Source organism: Bison bison, unplaced genomic scaffold (genome assembly GCF_000754665.1).
Source record: "Bison bison bison isolate TAMUID 2011002044 unplaced genomic scaffold, Bison_UMD1.0 scf7180017864211, whole genome shotgun sequence".
NCBI lineage: Eukaryota > Metazoa > Chordata > Mammalia > Artiodactyla > Bovidae > Bison > Bison bison.
The window spans coordinates 3,898,136-3,919,159 of record NW_011494783.1 but is presented as its reverse complement, the minus strand read 5'-3'; the positions used below and the strand labels follow the sequence as shown (position 1 = coordinate 3,919,159).

The 21,024-nt window shown below is 36.9% G+C and overlaps 1 protein-coding gene across 1 annotated transcript in view; it reads right to left on the bottom strand.

Moving 5' to 3' along the window:
• Positions 1 to 1,673: 1,673 nt before the first annotated feature.
• Positions 1,674 to 21,024, bottom strand: part of LOC104992135 (contactin-associated protein-like 2) — a 950,770-nt gene continuing 931,419 nt past the window's right edge. Inside the window, exon 11 of the mRNA XM_010844884.1 lies at positions 1,674 to 1,849. Within this exon, the coding sequence (XP_010843186.1) occupies positions 1,674 to 1,849 (176 nt within the window). The remainder of the gene's footprint in view (positions 1,850 to 21,024) is intronic.

Here is a 21,024-nt window from a genome sequence, read left to right as displayed (position 1 = left end):
ACTAAAGTGACTCATAGACTGTCTATTACTAAGAGGGAAAATCTTCCTGTATGGAAAATCATTATTAAAATTTATGAATACACAGAGAATATCAGAATATATGTTCTTAGAACATGCATTTTTCAGTTTTTGTGATTATTACCACCACTGCTTTAGGCAGAAATAACAACTATTACATTATTGATGGGTCAAAATTTAGGAGTATATTTTTATTAAAATTGTTTGTTTCTCTGTTTAAGTATAAACTGTTTAGGCTATAAGTACCTATATTTGCATAAATGCAATAAAAATAAGCACTATGCTATGCCTTATTATAAACATATTAAAGCTTTAAAAAGTTACATTCTATAGACATCATAAACTCTAATTTATCATTCACATGAATACTACTTTATTAAGATTATATAAAGCAAGCTTAATTCATAATAGATGATTTTATATATTTTTAAGATTCATTATATGTCTCTACATGACTTCCCCAAGGATCTCCTATTAAATGAAGTAAGGTTGGAAGAGACTTAAGGTCTATATTTTACTGGGGACAGACTGAGACTTATGGAAGTTTAGTTTTCAAAATATAAAATTAATGAAAAAAATTTTCAGAATAAGATAATCCTCTCATAAAAGATTTGAAAATAGGATAGGCCATCACCTAAATCCACCAGATTAAATTCAACCCATAGTTAGATGTAGTTTGTTTGTGGGAAATACATATCAAAATGAAAAATTTTCATGTTGGAATAAAAGGAACTTCTTAGAAGTATGTTATGGTAGTATATGTAATGCTGCCATGATATGCCATATAAGTTGTATCTTTCCACCATGTAAGAGGTCAGCTAAGTTTTTATAAAAAGTCATCCCCCCCCAGATTTGCAAAAACTTATAAGGATGAGATCTTTTAATATTTCACTATGTCTTAGACTCAACTACATTAAATATCCTACTTCAGTAAATCCCCATATTGCCTGCCAATAATTTTCAACATTTATTTTCCTCTAAGAGGGGGCTTTATATGGGATTATACACTGAGGATAAGTCATGATCAAGACAAAGAGAAGGGGTCATTTCTGCTGTGGGCATAGTTTATATGCATGCTGCTGCTGCTGCTAAGTCACTTCAGTCATGTCTGACTCTGTGTGACCCCACAGACGGCAGCCCACCAGGCACCCCTGTCCCTGTGATCCTCCAGGCAAGAATACTGGAGTGGGTTGCCATTTCCTTCTCCAATGCATGAAAGTAAAAAGTGAAAGTGAAAGTGAAGTCGTGTCTGACTCCTAGCAACCCCATGGACTGCAGCCTACCAGGCTCCTCTGTCCACGGGATTTTCCAGGCAAGAGTACTGGAGTGGGGTGCCATTGCCTTCTCCAGTTTATATGCATAGTTTATTTAAAAACAAACTGAATTCTGTTTCCAGCTGTCACTTGCAAAACCATGCAAAATGATCACATTCACCAAGGAGGGTTGAATGGATTAATATGACATCATAGACTGTCATATATAACCATGCCCTGATATAAACATCACTTCTAATATCACAAACATATACCACAGGCATGGCCAATGGCTCCTGCCACCTTGCCCCATATAGGGCTGTACGTTTCAGAGTTTAACTTGTCCTACAACAAAAACATGAATTTTGAAAGTTTGGCAATTCGAGGTAGGAAGACAGACCATTACCTGTCTATGATGGCACACATGTCAATGCTGACATTTGCAAAACTTCCAGGCCTCCTTTGCGCCACTTCGGATAAATTTACAAGTTGATCATCCACTTGAATGAGCTGCATGCATCCTTGGAATGAAGGCTGAAGGACAGAGTGACTTGAGTTATTCATCTGGTTCAGATAACCTGTGAGAGAGAAAAAAATGGGAATGTTCAATTCTGTGTGCGGCATGCTTCACTAAAATTCCTCTGGGTGGTTTTCCCTGACCACAGCCATCGCATCCAACTGCTGTGTTTTGTTGATCCTACTCATGTTGTATTCAATGTGGAAGAATGAATTCTTTTGAGAAAATGGTATTATTTCAGGGGAGGGTGTGAGGGTTGAACCTAAGTGAATGTTTGTCTCTGGGGTCTAGCATCCTTCATATTTTCTCTTTTGACATCTTTTTCACCATGTCAGATCTCTCTATCCCTCCGTTCATTGCTATACTTCCTCATCTGACTCTGTCTTCAGAGATCAGGATGTACAATTTTAGACCTTTCCAAACTATCCAACCATCTTTCTTTTATAGCTTCAATATTTACTTCCATTTTCTTAATTTCTTAGAGGCCTGTTATGCAGATGTAAAGAAGTTAAAACTTACTGTTATCAACTAAGGTTGGCTTCTTGTTGGGGGCCAGCGTGAGGCACTCCACCCGTGGCAAAGGTCAAGAGGAAGGAGGCTCGACATACGCAAAGGCGGGATCGAGCCTCAGGATCCTGCCGTTGTGTATGTCGAGCCTCCGGAGTCCGCCTGGAAATCCTCGAGCATCTACCCCCATAACCAGAGCCTGCCTACTTTACTACTTTGTGCTCTCACCTACACCTCTGACTTTACGGGGGGCTGTCCCCCACCACCTCTTTTGGAGAAGAAGTTAACTTAGAGCTCCAGTTAATAATAATTCCTCGGCGTGATAGGAGTGTTTCAACCTACAAACTCCTCTGAAGGTTCTCTAGCCTGCCTGACAGGCTTGTCCGGCCACATGTGATTGCTCACAGCCTCCCAACAGTGAGAGGCACGAGATGCTTTAAACCTTCTAAAAACAGGTTCTTTAGAGAAGTTAGAAAACTATTGGTATAAGTATAGTGGGCTGATTAGAAATTGTATTGGTGAAGAGTTTTTCATTTGTTGAGCCAATGTTTACTGCTAAGTCTCCACATCCCCTGCCCTTATACATGTTAATGAATATATAGAAGAAATAAGCATTAACTTTGATATTAAAGTTAACCTTAGGCTAAGTAAATTCTTTCCTTAATTAAAACCCACTACACCCTCACCCTATAGGAATGTAACTTTATCTGGTACCTTTGGAAGGTGGCATCTGTTTCAAAAATAATCACCCCTGGAGAAATAAGTGTTCTGGTTGACTGACTGCTGTCACAAGGAGAGGGTCATAAATTGTCAGCAGGCCCCCTGGCCAGAAGATGATGTAATACCCCTAAGACCTCTGTATACATTTGTATGAAGCACCTGACTTTGATAAAAGTCAGGACTGCTGACCCTGTGTGACTTTTGTATAACACCTCAGTGTATAAAAACAGATCCTGGAAAATAGAGAATTGGGATCAGTTCCTCAAAAGACTGGTCTCCCCATGTCTCTCTCTCTCTCAAACTCTGGCTGAGTCTCCATCTGGAGCGCGGAACCCGCCATGCTTACTAATTATGCCTGGGCTTCTAAGATCCGACCGGGGAGGCCTCAGTGTCTCCTCTCCTTCGGGAGAACGGAAGGACACCTGCAGCCTACGTAAGTGGTGCAAGCTTCTTGTCTTGAAGTTTTATTGGTCTCCCACGTAAACCAAGCTACTCAGCCTCTTTTCTCCACTGAATTTTCCTACTGAGCTATCCTCATTCTATTACTCGTTATATCTTTGATGAATATGTAAATAGTCGCCAACGCTGTCTCCCCTTCGAATACCCTGGATCAGCCGGGGCTGGACCCCGTCAGCTTCTTTTATGGATTAATATCTAACTCAATCCAAAGAGATATTTGCATTACAAATAATTTCTCAATTTATAAAACCCAAAGAAACATAAAAAGATAAATTTAGATATAAGGGTCAGTCACCCTGCTCTGAATATCCATCTCAGGTAAGGTACCTAATATGATATAGGGAGCAAAACTGATAAGAAGTAAAACTAAAATTTTAAAAGGATGAATAACAAGGCAAGAAGAGAAAATTTCTATGAGGATTAGAAAGTATTCGTTCTATTATGGAGTAGAACATGCATATGCCAAGGCTGAGATTAGACACTTTTTCAAAATCTTATTGCAAAGTAACTTTAAAATAGCATCAAAAATCAATTGCCTTATGCCTTTTCAATAGAAAAAATTGTAATACATGTTATGCATAAAAAAACCTGTGGGACATATGGAATAAATCTTCTTGATCCCATTAAATATCTCTTGATCCCATTAAATATCTCCACAAAGTCCCCCAAAGCTACTTTTCATATTGTCCCCATACAAAATTCACCTACCAGAGCAAATTTAAATGGTAGTATTTTTCTGCTTAAAAATCTCAAGTTACTGACAATCTTTTCCATCTAATATTATATTTACAGCAAAAAAAAAAAAAAATTTATACAAAATGGGTTGGTATCAAATGAAGTGAAAATCACTAAGTTGTGTCCAGCTCTTTGAAACCCCATGGACTATACAGTCCATGGAATTCTCCAGGCCAGAATACTGGAGTGGGTAGCCTTTCCCTTCTCCAGGGGATCTTCTCAACCCAGGGATCGAACTCAGGTGTCCTGCATCGCAGGCAGATTCTTTACCAGCTGAGACACTGTATGGTCCATGGGGTCGCAAAGAGTTGGACACGACTGAGCGACTTTGGTATCACGATGTGCCATTAATTGGATAAAAGGGAATTTTCAATAAAAACTTTTTCAGAAATTGCCCATTAAGTGATTTTTTAAAATGTCCTATATTGTTTGACTAGTAACAGTGTTTTAAAGCAAGAAAAATTTCCCTTTAATAATGGGTTACATAATTAAAACCTAATGATAATCAATTGATTCCTCTTTAAGGATTAACCACAGAAGTGTACACAATCATTTTCTATCAACACAGTACTAAATAAAAATAAGGTTATACTTAAGTAAATTTCTTGAGTTAAAAATAAATATAAGGCTCTATTTCAATGTCAAACATATGGTATTCTTTTTTTTTTTTTTTCTTCTTTCTTTTCTGAGTCACTTTTTCCCCCCATTCGCACTGACTTAATCCCCTCAGAAAATTGCTGATCTTAGCTAAGTTGTCTATTTAGACAAACCATATGCGTACATATGATTTTCAATCTGTCTAATCAAGATAAAATTGAATGGGGTTTAATGTCTAAACTTAGCAGAGAAAAAATATCCAGCTGTAACTTTATTGACTGTTCTTAACAAGATGATCACTTGATTCTGGTTTTTGAACACTTGAAGTCTCTAAATATCCACACTCTCTTTGAAGTATTCCAAAATGGGTAGATGTATTGTGAGAACAAGATCTTCTCCAAAGCAAGGCAGCTGGGTAACACACAGATCACTATATAATGGGTATATTTAAGTTCATAAAACAAGACTTCATCAGTTACTCATAACAATGTCATTTACTCCTGGTGAATTTTGGAGTTTGAAGTTATCGAGTCCTTTCATTTTCTACATGAGATACATTCTAGGAGAAAATACTTATAGTACAAACTTCTACATGTCCATTAAAATGTGGCCATGAAGATTTATGGCTCTTGAAGAGGTTGTCAGTAATGGCTGAAAGAAAGGTGAGGAAATGGTGTTCTCAGAAATGGAAGAAACCTGGATCCTTAGTATGCTGCAGTGGAAAGTTGAGCAACACTGTGATAATATTGAAAGGAATACACTGCACTTAATAAACTTTATCATCTAGCTGAGGATTACTGTGCATAGTATTCTGGCACCTTCTTTCTGTTTATAAGGGAAAAGAAGAGAGAAAAACTGTTAAATATGAGGAAGCCAGGTCTTAATGGATTTGAACATAAAATATTTTCTTAAACTTCAGTCTCTCCAGATGTTGAACAATGCAAAAATTAAGAAATCTCTTCAAGGCAAATTTCAACTACCAGGAAAACATGATCTAAAGATGATAATGAGGTGTGACTATAAAATCCATATTAAGACCTCCAACATATATTAGACAATGCTTCCAAGAACCATTCATTCAGACAAAAGAACCTCTATGTAGCTTAGTGGTGTGTCTTACCAAGCCCCTGATATAAACAATGAAGATTCTAAAAATAATCTTCCTCAGCATATTAGCAGAAGCCCAATGTAAAAACAAAAAACAAAAAACTTATCTTTATGAAAGTGTGGATAAGGCTTTTGTTTAATGGAGTAAAGCTTAGTTACATTTATAGGTATCCTACAAGTTTTTAAGAGAACTATACTAGAATATTGACCACTCCCAACTGATTCAGGTCAGTTGGCAATGGGTTAAAGATGCTGTTTCTGATACTGGAAATTCCTGATACTCTAACCCACTCCCCCCTCCTCGAAATGAAGGACAGCATATTATTTATTTTCTGTATTAGTTCCCTTTATGTCAAATATAATTTCAGTAAAAATCCTAATGCAATAGTATCTGTGATTCTTTCAATGACTACCCTAAAGTTCAGGATTTAACATAGTAGGTTAATATCAGGGTTGTTTGGAGAAAAAAAAATGCATCTGGGATACTGAGGGTCAGAAATGAAGATATAAAATGGATAGAGGGTCAAACTTAATTAAAATTTGCTAAGTTATTATAAAAAATATATATAGTAAGAAAGTAAAGTCATTTGTTTCAGCTTAGAGCTTAAATTTATTACATCTATGGATTTGAAAAAAAATTTAATGTTTATATATTGGTTGTCGTTATTAGGTCCTATGATCTGACAATATGTTGTGACACCCACAGTGAATTTTAACTGTGTCATTATCAATTGCATCTATCAGTGAGTTGGGCCATTGTCACCTTACTGGTGTGTCTGAAATTGCCATTTAAATCTTAGCATGTAAAAACTTTATACCTGATTTGAAGCTCAACATTTTGCTATTCTCATTGACAAAACAAACACGTGCATTTTCACAGTTTTAAAATTTTAACTCAGATATACATTAGTGAAAAATATGCTGATATTTGTTTTGACATTCAAATGCCAATTTAACTTTTAAATTATAACGTTAACTTGATGGAACAAAAAACCAAACAATAGGCAACAAGGCTGAGTATTTTACATGTCTGGAAGTACACGCATACAAGATGACTCTTTATACTTATTTTAAAGTAGGGATGTTTAGGAGGCTGAGAAAGGCTAGTGAAATGCTGTAAGATCCTCAAAACCATTTAGTGTCTTCCTTTCAGTACAATCTTGTGCAAAATTTCAACTAATCTCTACTGTTTACCAAATCTTTCTAAATAATTCACACTGGTGGAGGTTGGGGCCAAACAAGCAGTGTGTTAGAGTGAGCCAGGAGTGAGCCCAGTGGTGGCTAATGTTTGCAGACAGCCAAACACACACCCACTTGGCATGGCCAGGAGACTGACTGCAATACAAATTGATGGAGTGAGCAAATAAATATATTGAAGATAGTGGGAGCCAGGTTCACACTGGCAGGAAAGGAGGGTACAAATGAAAAGTGGGAGATCTTGAGTGGGTTCTATGGGTTTAGATTGGAATTTATAGTGTGCACTTGTGGTTTTTGGTATATACAGATAGATATAGAAATAAATCTAGATGGAACTGTGTATATGGTCAACATACAGGCAGTTCCTACCATCCACTGAAGATGATCCACAAAAGAATTATACCAGAAGCAATCAGTGTCTTCTTTGTTAGTGCCCTAATTAAATGCTGCTGCTGCTAAGTCACTTCAGTCATGTCCGACTCTGTGCGACTCCATAGACGGCAGCCCACCAGGCTCCCCCGTCCCTGGCATTCTCCAGGCAAGAACACTGGAATGGGTTGCCATTTCCTTCTCCAATGCATGAAAGTGAAAAGTGAAAGTGAAGTAGCTCAGTCGTGTCTGACTCCTAGCGACCCCATGAACAGCAGCCTATAAGGCTCCTCCATCCATGGGATTTTCCAGGCAAGAGTACTGGAGTGGGAATTAAGTGCTAAAAGATGTCTATTCTTAACCTCCTCAAAAAAGTCTGAATCACTTTGATATAAGCTGGAAACTAATACAACTATAATTAAAAAAAAAAAAAAAGCTGTCTATTCTTGATCACTATGCTTCAGCCATCCCATTCTCTTGTCTGTGCTTCAGAAAAACCAAGACCGTTCTACCTGAAATTTTCTTCCTCTTTGCATTTTTCATGGCTGACTTATGATTCAGGTCAGTTCAAATATCACCTTCTGAGAGGTGACCACTTCAAAAACCATGGTATTTAAAATTATTCTATCCATTTTCTCATTCAAGTTCCTCAGCAACTTATTTCTTGTCATAGAATCTGTCATAATTTGTATGTATCTTAATTGGTTTATTTACTTACATGTGTGTGTGGTTCTGAATGTGTCTTTTTTCTCTTTGGTGTAATAGTTTCATGACATCAATTGTATTGTCTTATTTCTCTATGAATTAATAAAGTATTTGTTGAGAAAACCCCACATATGATAAAAAATTACCAACCTACTTATATTAAAAACAAGCTATGGGATACATGAGAGATGATCAAGATGCAAAGTATCTTGATCACTTTGCATCCCAAGATACAAAGTATTTGGAAATAAATTACTTTTCAACAGATTGAAGCTCCACTTTATAACATAATATAATCTCCATTTTAAGACTTTTACGGATCCTTCTATACTTGTTAAGTGAATGGTCAAGTGAGTGAATATGTTCGAATTTTTATCCTGGAATGAAGTGATTGGAGAAGGCAATGGCACCCCACTCCAGTACTCTTGCCTGGAAAACCCCATGGACGGAGGAGTCATGTCTGACTCAGCGACTTCACTTTCACTTTTCACTTTCATGCATTGGAGAAGGAAATGGCAACCCACTCCAGTGTTCTTGCCTGGAGAATCCAGGGACGGGGGAGCCTGGTGGGCTGCCGTCTATGGGGTCGCACCTTCACTTCCTTTAAGACTCTATTTCAGTCACCTTATCAGAGAGGCTTTCTCTGATCACCAGTTAAATAACATTCTCCCATCCCTTTGGGATAAGATATCCCCTTATCTGATTCATTTTTCATAACTCATCATCACATTGCACGCTATATGTTTGTTTATTGTTTTCACTCTTTTTACTGGGATATAAACTCCTAGATCTCTTACATAGTAGAGGCTCAACTATTGTCTATTGAATGAACGAAAAAGTGTTGAAGAATTTTGAGCATGGAAATAATTTGTATTATGTTATTTTTCTCCTGGTGAAGACAGGAATAAGCTTATCTTATCAGAATAAGCTGGCAGAGAGAAACTGGAGGTGAGGGTTGCTTTACAAAAGAATCATTGGACAAATCCCAAATTCTTTATCTAAAGTGTGTCAGTAAAGCTGATGTAGAGGGGATGGGTGAAAAATATTTCCAGGAAGATATGACAGAACTGACTGCTCTCCTGGATATGAGCACTGCACAGAGAAAGATGAGTAGACTGACAGATTTCTGGGTGAGCAGCTGGATGGATGCTTTTGCCTTTATGAAAAAGAAGATGCAGGAAAAGCATCTGGTCTTTAAGGAGTGGGATGAAAGGGGAGGAGAAATGGTGGGTGGTTCTGATGAGTTCAAAGCTAGCCTTTTCAAGTCTGAAGTATCACTATGATATCAAAGATAAAATATTCAATCCCGAGGTTGATATTAATATCCGAATGTCAGGAGAGGGATCAGAATTTGGAAATGATTTTTTTCAGTCACTATGTAATGGAGGTGGAAGAGACTGCATAAAGAAATTGTATAGTGTGCTAAGCAAAGAAATTCAAGGCCGGAACTTGAAAAACCATCTACATGTCATGGGGAGAAGCAAGAAAACAAACTAGTGAAGAAAACCAAGAAAGAGGCAAGAGAAAACCCAAGGAGTGGTATTCAGGAAGTGAAGGGATGTGTAACAATATCAAAGATCACAGAATCCAAACTACAACAGGCAGGGCTTGACTTAGGTATCCCATTTAGATCAACGGGAAACTGGAGAAATGAGTATGGATAACAAATTGCATTGTTTAGAGAGAGCACCATTACTCATCCTATGTATGAGGTAGAGAACTAAGGAGAACATACTGAAGAGAACAGGCAGCTCAACTTAAGGCACCATGGTGACCAGAACGGATACATGTATATGTATAGCTGATTCATTTTGCTGGTTAGCAGAAACTAACACAACACTATAAAGCAACTATACTCCAATAAAAATTAATTTTAAATTTAATAAAAAGAACACAACACACGGGAGAGCAAAAAGCACAGCGATCCTAGCATCCCGTTATAAAACAGTGGCACACGAGTGAAAGGCTAACATCTTTGGAGGTAATTTTTATGAGTTAATTTTAATTATATAAATTATTTAATATAATCTGTTGGCTTTTTCAAATTTAGCGTGTCGTTTATATTTATTGCTTTATGTTTATCTACTGTTTATTTATAATAAATGAGTAGTAGATATAATATTAAGAATTTTGTCTTTTTCAATTTTTCCCCTTGAGTAAATTAACTAAATGCTCTGTTTCTTTTTTCTTTATCTATAAAATAGGAAAATGTATAATGCTCTAGCACAGGAGGTTAAGAATTAGTAAGAACATAACTACAAAGTAAGTGCTTAGAAAATGCCTGCGTGTGTGTGTGTATTAGTTGCTCAGTAATGTCTGACTCTTTGTGATTCCATGGACAGTAGCCCTCATGGCTCCTCTGTCCATGGAATTCTCCAGACAAGAATATTGTTGTGATAGCCATTCCCTTCTCTACGGGATCTTCCCAACTCAGGGATCAAACACAGGTTTCCTGCATTGCAGGCAGATGCTTCTACCATCTGAGTCACCAGGGAAGCTCAGAAAATGCCCAAAGTATATATCAAAAGATCTAATAGAGATAATCATCATCATCACCATTTCTGTTATTCCAAATAGTTTAGTTTATTATTTCAATTGTTTCTGTATTTATCAGTGATCTATAACTATGTTATTTTTATCTTCAAGAATGCTAAAATCTCATTAGGAAGATAGCTCTCAGAATCTCAGAAGCACAAGTATAACTGTGTGAAAAATGTTACTGCCTATCCAAATGAGTGTGTAAAATTCAAGTATCAGAAGAGCTTGAGAAGACCATTCTCTCTCCTTGAGCATTTCATCTCTTTCCTTGGCTAACAGAATATTATACTGTCCCAGGTTTTCTTTATACTTTTCTAGCAATATTTCAATTTCATTTACTGATTGCTTGCCATCTACCTGGAGTAAAAAGGTAGCAGTTTATCAAAGTTTGTCCTGAGCTGTGTCTATTTTCTTGATAGTCTCTCTTCATAATAATAGCAAACCCAAACTCACTGCTAGTTACCTACTATATGAATAATCTCCAACAATATATCCATCAGAGGTCTTTCCTTTGAGCTCAGGACTAATGTTTCCAGAAGTTCTTGGACTTCTTCACTCTAATATCTCACACATGTTCAAAACTCAAGACACACTGTTCTGGATCCCAGGTGGTATTAGTCATTGTCATTGTCTCTGTACCAACAGTCACTCAAAAATTCAACTCAATGACCTCATCTAAAAAGTTGCACGTACTAAACAACCAAGAGTAATCCGTAGCACCTCCAGCCTCACTCCCTGTATGCGCAATCATACTGTGTCAGATCTGCCTTTTAAGTAATCCTCAGTCTCTTCCAGACCATCCAAGCCTAGACCATTACACCTTCTCTACCACCCACTTCCAGTCCTTCTCCAACATGAAACTTGAATGTTTTGTGTTAAAAATATTAATCTGATCATGTTACAACCTGATTGTGTGCTTAGTTTCTCAGTCAGTATGACTCTTTGCCACTCGGTGCACTGTAGCTCGTCAGGCTCCTCTGTCCATGGAATTCTCCAGACAAGAATACTGGAGTGGGTAGCCATTCTCTTCTCCAAGGGATCTTCCCAACCCAGTGATCGAACCTGCATCTCCTGCATTGCAGGCAGATTTTTTATCATCTGAGCCACCAGGGAAGCCATAACCTGATTAGGAGCCTTTATTTGATAAAAAGAATTAGCAAGATTTGAAAACAATTTCCAAGGTCTTTCTTTCCCTCTAAGTCTGGTTTTCCAAGTGCAAAGTGTATTTGTGGTGATGTATAAAATATGGTGTCAAAAAAAAATAAAGAAAAATATGGTGTCATATATTATGAAAATAAAATTTTAATTATTTAAAAAATAGTATGCATTAGTTTGATTTTCTGTAATTAAAATTAATTTCATAAAGTTTATTATGAAATTATATAAATTTAAAATATGTATATATTAGAATATTAAAACTATATAAACATTACTATCAATATATTAAAAACACTTTATCAAAACTTTATTGGCTCAGGAGGATCAAAATTTTTCAAATAAAATTATCTATGAGTCTCCCCTCCTATTCTCATGTAATACTTATAACAAATATAAAATGTATTTATACCAAATTAGCTTAAATTTAGAAGATAGTGGACATATTTCAGAGTGTCTGTTAATAATCATGAAGAAAATTACAAGAACATAGGGGAACAAGAGGAAATCAGAGAAACACACTAGCTATCTGGACAAATTGGGATAGTTAGCAATTTGCAAATCAAATAGTACAATATGATTTTAAAAGCCATTTCTGCCCTGGGGCCACCATAAAAAGAAGAGCAGAATTACCAAACTGAATAATTTAATTCTTTTATGTCTTTTTAATATTTATTTAATTTATTTATTTGGCTGTACTGGATCTTCATTACAGCCTGTGAACTCTTGGTTGCAGCATGTGGGATCCAGTTTCCTGATGCGGGATGGACCCCAGGCCATCTGCAGTAGGAGCATGGAGTCTCAGTCACTGGACCACCAGGGAAATCCCTTATGTATTTTTTTAAATGTTAAGTGATCTTTTAAAAAACTTAGCTGTGTATATGTACATAGAGAGTGCAAAATGCAAAATAAAAGACTTTACAGTTGATAACTTTAATTCTATATGACCATACTGTTAGTGTATGTAACATATAAAATAGACAAGAACATTCATATGTTCACAAAATAAAATAATATTGCCTTCTTGATTCTTCTGTGCAAGTTGTTTGGTGATATCTATGGAATTATACAATACTTTGAAAATATGATCTTAGTGGTCAGGTGTATGGGCTTCATAATAGCAGAACTGGTTGCCAACCCAATCCTGCATGTATTTAGTTACACAGAGAAGGTAATGGCACCCCACTCCAGTACTCCTGCCTGGAAAATCCCATGGATGGAGGAGCCTGGTAGGCTGCAATCCATGGGGTCGCTGAGGGTTGGACACGACTGAGCGACTTCACTTTCACTCTTCCCTTTCATGCATTGGAGAAGGAAATGGCAACCCACTCCAGTGTTCTTGCCTGGAGAATCCCAGGGACGGGGGAGCCTGGTGGGCTTCCATCTATGGGGTCGCACAGAGTCGGACACGACTGAAGTGACTTAGCAGTAGCAGTAGCAGTAGCAGTAGCAGTTGTGCCTTGAGCAGGTCACTTGCCTTTTGCTTAATGTATTTTTTAATTAAATTGTATATATTTAGGGTGTACAACATTGTGTTTAATATACATCTACATAGTTTAGTAAAATAATCTTGTGAAATCTGTATGCAGGTCAAGAAGCAACACCTAGAACGGGACATGGAATAACAGACTGGTTCCAAATTGGGAAAGGAGTATGTTAAGGCTGTATATTGTCACCCTCATTATTTAATTTATATGCAGAGTACATCATGCGAAGTGCCAGGCTGGATGAAGCACAAGCTGGAATCAAGATTGCTGGGAGAAATATCAATAACCTCAGATATGCAGATGACACCACCCTTATGGCAGAAAGTGAAGAAGAACTAAAGAGCCTCTTGATGAAAGTGAAAGAGGAGAGTGAAAATGAAAGTGAAAGAAGAGAGTGAAAAGGCCGGCTTAAAGCTCAACATTCAGAGAACTAAGATCATGGCTTCCAGTCCCATCACTTCATGGCAAATAGATGGGGAAACAATTGAAACAGTGCCAAGTTTATTTCCTTGGGTTCCAAATCACTGCAGATGGTGACTGCAGCCATGGAATTAAAAGACGCTTGCTCCTTTGAAGAAAAGCTATGACCAACCTAGACAGCATATTAAAAAGCAGAGACATTACTTTGCCAACAAAGGTCTGTATAGTCAAAGCTATGGTTTTTCTTGTAGTCATGTATGGATGTGAGAGTTGGACTATAGAGAAAACTGAGCGCCGAAGAATAGATGCTTTTGAATTGTGGTGTTGGAGAAGACTCTTGAGAGTCCCTTGGGCTGCAAGGACATCAAACCAGTCAATTCTGAAGGAAATCCGTCCTGAATATTCATTGGAAAGACTAATGTTGAAGCTGAAACTCCAATACTTTGGCTACCTGATGTGAAGAACTGACTCACTGGAAAAGACCCTGAAGCTGGGAAATATTGAAGATAGGAGGAGAAGGAGATGACAGAGAATGAGATGGTTGGATGGCATCACCGACTCAATGGACATGAGTTTGAGCAAACTCAGGGATTGGTGATGGACAGGAAGCTGGGCGTGCTGCAGTCCATGGTGTCGCAAATAGTCAGACACAACTGAGCGACTGAACGGAACTGAATTGCAACTCTCCCAGTATCATTAGGAACCTATTAACTGCACAGCTTTGATTAAGTAACATGGCAATTTCTCACATTCAAAAACACTTTAATATTTGAGAGACTTGTTTTATTCGCTAAAGAAAATTAGAATTATATTCTCCTCATTGTTACTAAATAGTCCAATTTTGAAAGTATATTTTGAAGGAAGAAGACTCTATTTTGCTTATTAGTATTTTTGCCTGGGAAAAAGGAAAATAGGAATATAAATTAGAGTCACAACTATCCACATTACAATAATATGTACAGTCCAACATAATAAGGAATCAAATATAATTTCTACTTGGCTTTGGCATGCTCCTAATATGACTATATTTAACGTTCTGGAATTTAACTAGTTCATACAAAACCAGATTGTAAAGATTTATTTCAGGAGTTACTGGAAATTATAGAGGCAGGAAGTGCTTCATTTGTAAAACTAGCTCTTGCCTTTGTCAAACCAAAAACATTTTTCAGCCTATTCTGGCTTTGGTGCTTAGAAGGGTGCTTGGCTGAAAATAGGAGTCCATAACCCGTCCTTTTCCTCCCCCTTGCTTTCTGCTTTGTTGTTCTGATTGTTGTTGATAATGATGATGTTATTACTCGTGATGTGATTGTTTGAGACTTCAACCTTCTGTACTCTGTACAATAATGATGCTTTTCTTCAGTTGTGAGAATGTTTCCATGTTCATCAATGAAGTCTGACATTAGAGTCTTAAGGTAAAATACTTTTCAGAATGCTTCAAATTTCACTAACTCAATACTCTCCAAAAGTGATAATTTTCCCCAAAATGCTGACATTATCTATTATGAGTTACATAAAAAGAAAGACCTGATCCATATAACTTCATTTGTAAAATTTTTACCGCATCTCAATGTTTTTTATCATAACACAAACTCTTGGCTATGAGATAATTTATTTAACAACATTTAACATTTAAGAATCGGAGAAGGCGATGGCACCCTACTCCAGTACTCTTGCCTGGAAAATCCCATGGACGGAGGAGCCTGGTAGGCTGCAGTCCATGGGGTCGCTAGAGTCGGACACGACTGAGCGACTTCACTTTCACTTTTCACTTTCATGCACTGGAGAAGGAAATGGCAACCCACTCCAGTGTTCTTGCCTGGAAAATCCCAGGGACAGTGGAGCCTGGTAGGCTGCCGCTGATGGGGTTGCATAGAGTCGGACACAACTGAAGTGACTTGGTGGCAGCAGCAGCAGCAGCAACATTTAAGAATAACATATTATAGAATATTTAGGAAAGAGATAAAAATAAATAATCTCCAGATAATTCCATTTTCTATGATATGGTAATGTGAGGACCCTGAAGCTTTTTCAGTTCAAAACACATAGAAATGCCAGATGAAATGCAACACACATCCTTTTAAATTATATCTGTATGTATCCAATAAGGTAGGAGAAGTTTTGGGAAGGGGGTTCAAAAAAAAAAAAAAAAAAAACAACTAACTAAACTACAGGGTGCCAGATGATGCTGGGCTATTAGTATTCAGAAGGTATTTGCTAATCTTTGTAATGCAAAGGTTTAGATTTTAAAGGCCAAGCAGAATTAGGAATCAAGTGTTGGACTTGTGCAAGGAATAACAACACCCCTCCCCTTGCCAGAAACACTAGAACATAAAGCCTAAAAATGCTAAAATCTCAGCTGAAGCAGATACTGGAGAAAAATTCACTAGTCAGCAAAGAAATGTGACAAGCAAATTTGTCTCTCTTCTACTGACCTACAGAAAAGAAACTACTTTCTGAGAATTCATAAGCCACAGGTTTGCTCAACAAAATTATGGCTTTCAAATTTACAATGGCGAGAGGGTATAACCCCCAAGCCAAGAAATTAAAATACAAAAAGTAGTTCTTAACTGTTATATTTTGAAGGAAGCATAAATTCTCTCAGGAGTGACCCTGGAATCACAGGATTCCTGAAGATAAAAGCCAGAGAAATTTAAATACATAATCTGTGCATGTTAACATAACATATTAGAAAAGATGCATAATGAAAATGATTCAAAAGAAACACCACAGAGAAAAATTTGACTGCTATGGATTTCAGATAAATTTTAGGATTGAGAATATGGTAAAGAATTCAAAAATCACTTAAAGAAATAAAAGGTGGAAAAAATATATAAGAAAGTAATGAGTTAGTATTAAATAGAACCTGTCATATTTGATAAATAGTCAAATATTTCCTCCAAGAGTAAAAATTAATTACCGAAATTAAAAACTTCATCAGTTGTGTTAGGCAGATGAGACAAAAGTGTAGTGTGTATCTGTGAATTGAAAGATAGACTGAACATCTAAAAGTGATTAAAAATATTCAATATTCAATACAAATATTAACATGTGGAGGATGAAATGAGGTCTAACATTTGATTAACATTTCAGAAGGAGAGAAAAGAGAGAATTATGGAGAAGGAATTCAAAGACAGAATGTCTAAGAGTTTTCCAGAACTGACTAAAAATTTAGGTTCAGGTAGGACTATAATTCCCAAACAAAATATTCTTAAGAAATTGGTCTTTAAATGGACCTTTGTCAACAAAGTGATGTCTCTGCCTTTTAACATACTTTCTGGCTTTGTCATAGTTTTCCTTCCAAGGATCAAGCACTTTTTTAATTTCATGAATTAAGATGTGACAAAGAAGGGATAGATTGATGGATCTTATGTGAAAATAGAAGCAAATTCAATTATTATTAATGAAATGATAGTTTATGCAATCAGAAAAAACAATCCGTCTTACACAGAAAAATGTAAGAGCAAATCACCAAGAAGCATAAAAATAGCAAAAGAGAAGAAAGACGACTCCTAAGAAACAATATTAAAGCAGATAGGAAACTTATTAACAAGGAGAAACAAAAGGTAGAAGGCAGTAGAATAAGATATTGAAAATGCCTAAAGGAAATAAAATTCAAATCTAGAATTGCACATCAAGCTAAACTATCACACAAGAAAGAAGGAAATTAAGATATATTCATAGAAACAAAATTGAAGCAGGTTGCCAACATTAAAACTAAAGAATGTGTGTTGAAGGGAACACACATCTAGAAAGAGGAGAACAGGAAGGCACAGGAAGAGAAAAAGTTGACAAACAAGACAAAACGTGAAAATACAATAATGACATAAACATAAAATTATACAAATGATACTACTGAAGTTCAGAAAGAGGGAGAACTAGATTGTAGGACCAAAGTAGAATTCAGGATGGAAGGAGATAACCATATTTATGTTAAACCAAGTGTCGTGGACTGAATTTTATTCCCCTCCCCCAATTTATATGTTAAAGCCCCAACCTCCGGTGCAACTGTTTTTGGAGATGGGGCCTTTAGGAGATAATTAAGGCTAAATGAGGTCATGAGGGTGGGCCCCAATCCCATAGGACTGGTGTCCTCATGAGAAGAGCAACAGACCCAGAGAGCTCTCTCTCCCATGTGCCCAGAGGAAAAGCCATGTGAAGATGTGGTAAGAAGTCAGCCATCTGTAAGCTGTGAAGACAGTCCTCAGTAGAAGCCAACCTTGTTACCCTGATCTTGGACTTCCAGCCTCCAGAACTAGGAGAAAATAAAATTTTTGTTGCTTAAGCTACCCAGCCTGTGGTATCCAATTATGGCAGCCCAAGTAATATCATGTTTCTTTCATAATTCAGGAGAAAGATCAAAATGTTAAGTTACTTTTGACTTTTTAAAATAGTCACTTAAAATTATAAAGATAATCCCTAAAATAGGAAATATTGAATAATTATGTATATATACATATATATATGTATAAACATTGCATTTAGTGGTGGGGGAGATAAATATTTCTAAAAAATACTGAGGGAGCCAAAGGAAGGAAAAATGAGAGAAAAAACAGAACACATAAAAAGTAGGACCAAAAGCAAAAGAAGATAGTAGAAATATACCCAAGTATAGCAATAACAAAAGTAGATTTTAATAACACTGAACTGCATATTGAAAAGACAAGTGTACCATTGGATTTTTTTTTTAATCGAACAATAAACTATGACTAAGAAGCATACCAGAAACAAAGGAGTGAAGAACAGTTGAGAGTGAAGGAAATGAAAATGATAAGCAAGGTGAATATAGGTAAAAATACAAGACATAGGTGTGTCTATGATGATATTAATATACTGACCTTAGTGATATAATCCAAAAACATTGATACCTTGTATAATATTGGTATTAGTATCAATATGTGAAGTGATGTAGGCTCCACAGTGAGTGTCTGAGCTTGATATTGCTTATGTTTGTTTGTCCAATTTATGTTTCACTAAATTACTTAAAAGTTGTGCCTCATGGTTTTTCCTCTCTAAAAGAGAGAAAACAATAGTATCTACTTTAGAGTATCATTTTCAGAATTGATTGAATACACACAAATTATGAACTGAATGCATGTACATTTTTTTCTTTGGTGGCTCAGTCAGTAAAGAATCCACTGGCAATGCAGGAGACCCAGGTTCGATCCCTGGATTGGGAAGATCCCCTAGAGAATGGAATGACTACCCACGCCAGTATTCTTACCTGGAAAAATCTCATGGATAGAGGAGCCTGGTGGGCTACAGTCAATAGGGTTGCAAAGAATTGGACATGAATGAGTGAATAAAACTGACATATGAATAAAAACTGACATATAGTAATACACACTGTTTCTGAGGAGGATAAGAAGGGATAAAGTGTATTTTAAAAGAAAACCAAAACCAAATGAAGGAAAAGGCACCATGAGGGATAAGAAAGCTTAATATATAATGACAAAGGTAAAACTCACTACAAGACCAAGTGAAAGTCACTCAGTCGTGTCCAACTCTTTGGGACCCCATGGACTATACAGTCCATGGAATTCTCCAGACTAGAATACTGGGGGGCATAGCCTGTTCCTTTTCCAAGGGATTTCCCCAACCCAGGGATCGAACCCAGGTCTCCTGCACCGATTCTTTACCAGCTGAGCCACCAGGGAAGCCCAAGAATACTACAGTGGGTAGCTTATCCCTTCTCCAGTGGATCTTCCCAAACCAGGAATTGAAGCAGGGTCTCCTGCATTGCAGGTGGATTCTTTACCAGTTGAGCTACCAGGAAAGCCCAAAACTCACTGGAAAGTTATAAATATTCTAAATATGTGTGCATCTAGTATTCAAATAGATAAAATAATTTTCAAAAAATGCAAGCACCACTCCCTCAAGAAAACCTTCCCAGATGATGTACTCCTTACCCCAAACTCTAGGTCCCTTTCCTGAGTGCTTCAGGAGCACACAGTGCATAAATTATATTATAGCCCTCTATCACATTAATTATAATTCTTTTTTTTTTTTCCTCAGTTCTCTCCTACCAAGTGCCTTAAGCTCCTTGGACTACCTTCTTTGTTTTTAGTGCTAACTTACAAACATAATACTGAGTAAGCATCCAAAATATGCATGCTTGACAAATTGTAAAGAAATGGTTTTTAAAAAGTTTAACAGACATAAATTTATTTTTCATAAAATACTGAACTTTCTCAGTCTATGTAGGAAATCTCCACACGTTATTGTAACTCTTCCTACCCTCCCATCTTATCCTCAACTCAATATTAAGCAGATTGTCATATGTACATACATTTCTGTGAAAGATGGGGGAGATGTCGACAAAGTTTTAAAAGATAATGAAGTAGGGACTTTCCTGGTGGCCCAGTGGTTAAGACTTTATCTTCTAATGCAGGGGGATGCAGGTTCCATCCCTGGTTGTGGAGCTAAAATCCCACATGCCTTGCAGCCCCAAAACCGAAACATAAAACAGAAGCAATATCATAACAAGTTCAATACAGACTTCAAAAATGGTCCAAATTTGTTTTTTGTTTTTGTTTTTTTAAATGATAATGAAGTAGATGAGGAGTTAAAAAAGAGATGCTGAAGAAAAAAACTACAGAAGAACCTATGGAAAGAAAAAGTGAGCCAGGCTGCAGGGCTGAACCTCAGAAAGGCTCAAACTCTGGAGATGCAAGGAGTCATGAAAGACAGCAAAAGCAGATGCTATCTCACCCTCTCCCCCACCTCCCCTAAAAGACTCCCCGTGGAAGCTGACACTGAGAATCCCAGTTGGATTCCACCATCGGTGGAGAGGCGTGTGTGCCCTTGCGAGAGTGAGACTGGAAGGATAACTAGAGACACTGCAATCTGGACAGTGGATTTCCCAGCTCCCTTCCCTCTCTGTCCTTCCACACACAACCAGAAACTATCAGATCCTCCCAAGGAGGAAGCAGTCTCATAAAAGATTTTGGGGTACAGATTATGGGCCAATTCACTGTCACTGATCATGTGATAAATTCGACAGTCAACAAACTTCAGTTGGAGACAAATACCTCTTGAAGGCACTTTGTTGTTTACTATTCACAGGCACTGGAAATGCATATTACAAACCACATACAGATAAACAATTCACAGACCTTGCTTCAAATTGTTAAAAAAGTTTATTTTTATTTTTATTTTATTTTTTAACTTTATAATATTGTATTGGTTTTGCCATATGGCATTGAAACATGTATAATATCATATATGAAAAAAAATTTTTTAA